Here is a 6,434-nt window from a genome sequence, read left to right on the forward strand (position 1 = left end):
GAGGCGGCTGGAGCGGTGAACGCCGCGGGCCGGGCAGGGTCCCCGGCGGGAAGATGGAGGCGGCTGGCGAGGAGCGGTGGAGCGGTCGGGCTGCGCCGTGAGTGCCGGGCGGGCTGCGAGCTCCGCTGGCAGGGGAGGGTGGGAGCGGGTTTTGGGAGGTGGGGTTTGGAAACCTCCTCCACAGGCTGCTGCTTGCGATGACCCCGGGGGGAAGGAGAAGGAGGAGGCAGGGGGGGATCGGCTCAGTGAATGAATGGGCGGCAGCGGCGGCTGCTCCCCTGCTCAATGGCTGCTGGGCTGATACGCGCCAGCCCCGCAGCCGGTGCTTCCCTCGCCCTCCCGTGTTTTGTCTCAGGCTCGCCCCGCTCGGGGCTCCCCAGACATGTTCAACCAGCAGCAGTTCCAGCAGCAGCTGCTGCAGCTCCAGCACCTCCTCCAGCAGCAGCAGCAGCACCACCACCCCCACCCCTCGGCGCAGCAGGGAGGCCGGTAAGCGCCGCTACGCGAGGCCGGGGATCTCGGGCCTGTCCCGGGGGACCGCTCTCCTCCGCCTCCGTCCCTCCTCGCCCCGCGAAAGCCATGGCGGGGCTGGCTGCGGGCCTGCCCTCCCCCGGCGGGGAAGGCGACAAAGGGAGGCGGCGGGCGCAGGCCGCGATCGGGGTAGAGTTGGGGGGCTGGAGGCCTCGAGGGGCGGCCGGGGGGGAGGTGGTGTGGGGCAGGGGCCTGTGTAAGGCGGCACACCCCGCCGCGGGGAGGGAGGACGGGGGCTGCGGGTGCTGCCGTAGCCGTTGAACTCTTCCTCCGGCGCTCTTGGAGATGCGTCTCCGCTCGCTGGGTCGCTCCCGCCGCGGAGTCCCCGAGGGCGGGTAGGGTGACCCCGAGCAGAGCGTGTAGGAGGGGATGCTCCGGGGCCGAGCGTCTCCCTCACAGCGGGCGAGGGCCCGGGCGGGCGCCGGGCTGAGACAGCGAGGAGAGGGGGCTCAGGGGAGAACGCCTTCTCCCGCAGAAATGCTCATACGCACCTAACTGAGCCGCCCTAAATAGAGACACACACTTTATTTTATTGTCGGACTTCACTTATTTATTTCTTTTCTTTCTCTGGCTGGGTCTCCTGGCCTGGGTGAGATTACTGAACTTATTTCTGCAGTGGCACCAGCGCTGAGGATGTGACTGAGCACTGTGGAGCGGGGGGATGGAGAAAATCATGTTTTGTACCTTAAAAGACAAATGGCATCAGCCAGAAATAAAAAGGCAAATAGCTGGGGTTTTCCTAAAAAATGCAAGAGATAAAATAACTGTCTTAGATAGGAGCAGTTGTCCCTGATGAGCTGAGATTTGTAGAACTAACACAAATTCTCTGAAATGATGCATTTATTTGCAGTTACTGTTCTCTGTAAAGCCTCTGGAAATTCAAAGCAATGGGATGTGAATTTAAGAGGAAGGTTAATTCCTTATTTAATAAACTATAATAATTACTTTATCCTTATAAGGCATATGTCTCTGAGGTAAATGTGGGAATCTTTCTGTTCTGCTAGAAATACAAATCTCTCTAAATCTTTTTTTACCATTTGCCTGTGTCTTTTACTATAAACAAAGCTGCCCTTAAAATGCCAGTATGGGACTGACTGTGAGATAGCATGGATGCATCTTACACCTTTAAAAGTATGATTTTCTTTTGGTATAAATATCTCAGCACTGAGACTGGAACAATCTAGAGCAGCAAACGTGAAGATGAGCTGCTGTAAATGCTGTTAAGAGTTTTTTTTTTTTTTGTCAGTGTGAATATTTTGATCCATGTTTGTACCTCTTTACAGCCCTAACAGATATAGCTGTGTCAGCAGCCGTGCTTAGAGGTGGGCCTGACCTTGCAATTGCCTGAAGAAGTGCCTGCCAGTTTCTTCAGACTTTTCTCTCATGTCTGCTCCACCCTCCTTAGGACTGGAGAGTCCTTCTCTGCTCTCTTCTTCCTCCTTGTGTTTTAAATATGAAGGCCGTGCTTTATTTTTCCAGCCGGTTCTTGCAGTTAGGGGGCACCATTTACACTTATGGCCTGTCTGGCTCCGTGTGGGAGGCATCGGTTTTGGAAAAATGTGCTTTAAGCTACTGAGAAAACTCCCTGTTTTTTAGAACTTCTTTTTTGTTGTTGTGTTAAATGTGGCTGCTGATCTAGATTGCTCGTTTCTACTGACGAGTGCTGCATAATTCTGTAGAACTGCAGTCAGCTCCTGGGCTTTTTTTACGCTGCTTGACAGGCTTTATGTGGGCTTCGTGCTAAGGAGTTCTCTCTGACCTCAAATTCCTTGATAGACAATCTGTCAGCTTTGGAAATTCCAGGAGAGTGGAAGAAAGAGGATACAGTGCTGGTGTATGGTATTTTTTCATGCACGTATGTCAGTGTTTCAGCTGTTCTTTGCTCCTCCGTTTTATACTTGTTAGGTGCCTGGAATTGAAGGGTACAGTTTTTATTGGGTTCTTATGATTAATGCCTTCTTTTCCAGGGGTTTGCCACCACCACAACAGCAACAGATGCTGAGCTTACGGGCAACAAATCAACCGTCGCTGCTCAATGCCAATCCTATGCTTCAGCGGGCCTTACTCATGCAGCAGATGCAAGGTACTGTCGTTATGGGAGATGCTTACTTATTGGAGTTATTTAATCATCCTTCATGGACTGAAACCATAGTATGGCTATTTCTTGCTGAACCATTGCAGTCCTTGTATTTGGCAGTTCTGTTTGTTGTCTTTTTTTTTTTCCTCTTCAAATTTGTTCATAGTCCACATCACAGAGGTTCTTCAGTTGTTGAAAATCCCATGTGCCCAACTGTTCATGACTGGGAATAGCACTAGAAGGTATCAGGTTAGATACTAAATATGTGCCTTCCCTCTTAGACTCGGTGGAGAGAGTATTCTTCAATATATTTAGATAAAATACTTAGATTTTTGTTATTTGTTTGTCTGTCTTGGTTGGAAGGTTGAAACAATTTATTTTGTTGTCTGTTACATATACACTAACCTTGTTTGCAGTAGACGCTTGTCTTTGTCCAGACTTAGTGCAGTACAAACAAATGAAGTATATTGTGGTGGAAAATTGTTCGGGTTTCAATTGTCTTGTGAAATTTCGATTCCCTGAAATGACTGTCATTTGTGTGGTGGATAATATCACTGTTCTTCCATCACTGTGTTTCCACAAGTGGCTTTTTTTGCCAGATGTGATGTTTTCGAAACAAATTTACGAAGCTGCCTTAATAATAGCATTGCTAACATAAAGATACTAGGAATAAAGCTATGTTTTTATTTTTGCTCATGTCTTAACCTGACAGCTCTTTTCAACACAGAAAATCAGTACCTGGGATAGTTTTAAAGCGCCTAGTTTAGATTAATGCCTGCAATTTTTATCTTGCTTGTGAATCATGCCCAGATATGAAGACAATAGATTTATTCTGCATGTTGTTAACTCTCCTTTTGTTCTCTCTTGCCCATTTAACAAGAGGGCTCTCTAGTGACTCCAGTGGCTCTTTACAGATCTCTCTCAGGTTGTAGGGAAACTGGCAGTGAAAAAGGACAAGCCATGCTCTGAAGATTGGTGTACATATTTGTGTCGGGAAAAAAGTCTGACTCCACACTAGTCAGCCATACTCCTTTCAGATACATTTGATGTTAGCATGGGCTGACCTTTTCCCTAAAGCAAAATCTCTTATTGAGAAGTTGTATTTAAATAGTATGCCAAGGACCTGAGGCAAATTAGATACGAGAGCAGGATAAGGTATGTTAATGAACACTCTCCATGCACTTTGACTTAGCGTTGTTCCTCTTCTTTTCACCTCTACATGCTGAGTTGAGTTGTGACTTCTTTTTCAATAATCTCCATCAGCTAGCCACAGGCAACATGTAGTATGGTTGCAATGTTCAGTGTGGCCCTTCTTAGGGATCTGAATTTTTTTTGGTCATTTGGGTTTGGGTTACATGTAAGAATATCTGATGCTGTAGTATTTCTGTACCTGGGAAACATCAGCATAAATCATTCATTGACTGTATGTGGCTTCAGCAGTGGGAAGAGGAAAAAATAAATACTTTGAGTTGAAACAGATGTATGGTTCTTCAAAGGTGCTAAACCAAGAGCAGGAGACGATTTCTTGCTTTATAGATTTTTTTTTTTTTAATACAGCTATGTCTTTTTACAGTAAGAGATTATTTATGGTAAGTAATAAGAGATTAGATTACTTTTGAAGACAAACATGGAGGAGTACTTCCTATTGCATTGCAGGCTTTAAACAGTGTAGCTTGTTTTTTTAGATTTTGTGTGCCTGTCTCCAAACTTCTCTGTCCTGTTTTGACAGCTTCTAAAAAGCCAGAGTATGCACTAATTCAAGTGAGAAATAAAAAATCGCAATATAAGTCCAGGTTCCCAGAATGGTGGACAGCTTCTGAGGGTGTAGCTAAGGCATCTGGGCACTTCCATTCCCTCATCCCTGAAATGGGGATAGCAAGGACTGCCTTCATAAGAAATTGTTGAGACTTAGTTAATAGTCTGTGGATGTGGAAAAGAACTGTTCAGAAAGCAGAGCATTATAATTGGAAATGGCAGTGTCTCAAGTGTCGGAGTTTAGGTTGACATGTTGAGGTTGCATGATAACCAGGTGGCAGAGAGGACTGTGGAATCTCTTGTTTGAAAAGTCCAGTGTTGTTTTAAACGAAATGCTGTTGCTGGCCTGTGTTAAACAGCATCCATACTATGGTGTGAGCTGCCAGCTGCACAAATGTGGGATGAATTTTCCCTTTTTACGTAGGATTTCTGTAAAACGAGACCTTGTTTGTTGCAAACACAAGCGCTCGTGTGCTCAGATCAAATAATTGCTCTAATGATCTTAGCCTGCAGTGACAATTATAATTAAATAGCCTGATACATAGTAATAGCTGCTATCACATCAAATTCTGTTCTGTGGGGGCTGAAGAGGGTAGAGCATAGAGCACTCATACAGTACCCAGTGAAGTACAGGGTCTTGCGTGGAGGAGCCCTTCCCCTCTCCCTGCTGCTTGTACAGGTGGAAGATTTTCTCTCTCCTTTGCACACTGCAGGGTGGTGATACGCTGTGTGTTTGCATTTATAGGAAATTTGCGTGGATTTAACATGACAGCGCCAGCACTGCAGCAGTTTTTCCCTCAGGCTACAAGACATTCCCTCCTGGGGCCACCACCTGTTGGGGTCTCATTAAAGCCAACTCGGCTGGGCTTCCCCAGCCTTCCCTTCCAGCGGCAGAACCGGACCTTTCGCAAGGTGGGCTTGTAGTTTCCAACTGTTCGGGAGCTTTGTGCTCCTTTTGCACTTGCAGCAGTTGACTGTATGTAGGTGGAGAACAAAAGAGAAAGGAGAGAGCCTTACAATGAAAACTACGTTTGCACCCTGCTGCGGATACAGAAATGCAGAAATTAGTCCATCCCTAAGGTTCTTGGGGTCCATATTTACATTTATGATGCAAAGGTTTCTTGTAACTTCTTGCCCAAGAGAGAGAATTCTTCATAGCAGAACTGTTTAAACCTAAGATATAAAAGGATATAGAAGGATAAGATATAGAAGTACCAGTTTCAAAATAATTACAATAGAAGAAATCCTGGCTGAGTGCTTTGCCCTTCACAGAGGCCAGCGTTCTGCCCCATTAGCCTTCCAGAGCAGTTTGCTGTTCCCAAATGACTGGCTACTACCATGGACACATCACTCTGCCTCTTTGGGCTGTTGTCTCTTTTCTAAGATCAGGATCATATCTGTTCATGTGGATTTTGTAAAATTTAGATTTTTTTTTGTAAAAACCTTCCTCACCTTCCACTATTAAGACCTCTTTCAAAACCTGGAAATGGTTCTTGGATTAATTGACTGGTACTTCCCTCCTCTTAGATTAGCTTTTGCATATTTGATCCCATTCTATCAAAAAGATGTGCTGGATAAGGTAGACTTCTACTCTTGGACTGTCCTTTCTCCAGAGTCAAAAGGAAGTGGGATTATTTGGGACTCTTCTTTTTCCCTGCCCGTGCACCTCTTGCCAGAGTCCCTCTAAAGTGACCCTACTCTGCAAGCAGCAGGGTCTTCTACTGTTGCTAATTAAAGCACTAGAGAAATGTCATGGGCTGCCTGTGGTGTGGAATTAAAGTCCATTGCTCTGTTTTACCATGTAAACTTGACTGAAGCAAGGTGGTCCATTGTAAACCATCTGTTTCCCCTGTTGTGGTTTAACCTGGCAGCAGCTAAACACCACGCAGCAGTTCACTCACTCCCCCCGCTCCACAGTGGGATGGGGGAGAGAACTGGGGAGAAAGAAAAAAAAGTAAAACTCGTGGGTTGAGATAAAGACAGTTTAATAGGACAGAAAAGGAAGGGAAAATAATACTAATAATGATAAAAGAATATACAAAGTAAGTGATGCACAGTGCAATTGCTCACC

At 46.0% G+C, this 6,434-nt stretch overlaps 1 protein-coding gene across 2 annotated transcripts in view; it reads left to right on the forward strand.

The window, feature by feature from the left end:
* Nucleotides 1-242: 242 nt before the first annotated feature.
* CIZ1 (CDKN1A interacting zinc finger protein 1) overlaps nucleotides 243-6,434 on the forward strand; it is a 21,014-nt gene continuing 14,822 nt past the window's right edge. For both annotated transcript variants that reach the window (XM_009286890.2, XM_009286891.2), the window contains exons 1-3: nucleotides 243-489; nucleotides 2,499-2,614; nucleotides 5,109-5,275. In XM_009286890.2, coding sequence (XP_009285165.1) covers nucleotides 383-489; nucleotides 2,499-2,614; nucleotides 5,109-5,275 — 390 coding nt within the window. In that variant the 5' untranslated portion in view covers nucleotides 243-382. The remainder of the gene's footprint in view (nucleotides 490-2,498; nucleotides 2,615-5,108; nucleotides 5,276-6,434) is intronic.

This window comes from Aptenodytes forsteri, unplaced genomic scaffold (assembly GCF_000699145.1).
Source record: "Aptenodytes forsteri isolate BGI_AS27 unplaced genomic scaffold, ASM69914v1 Scaffold136, whole genome shotgun sequence".
NCBI lineage: Eukaryota > Metazoa > Chordata > Aves > Sphenisciformes > Spheniscidae > Aptenodytes > Aptenodytes forsteri.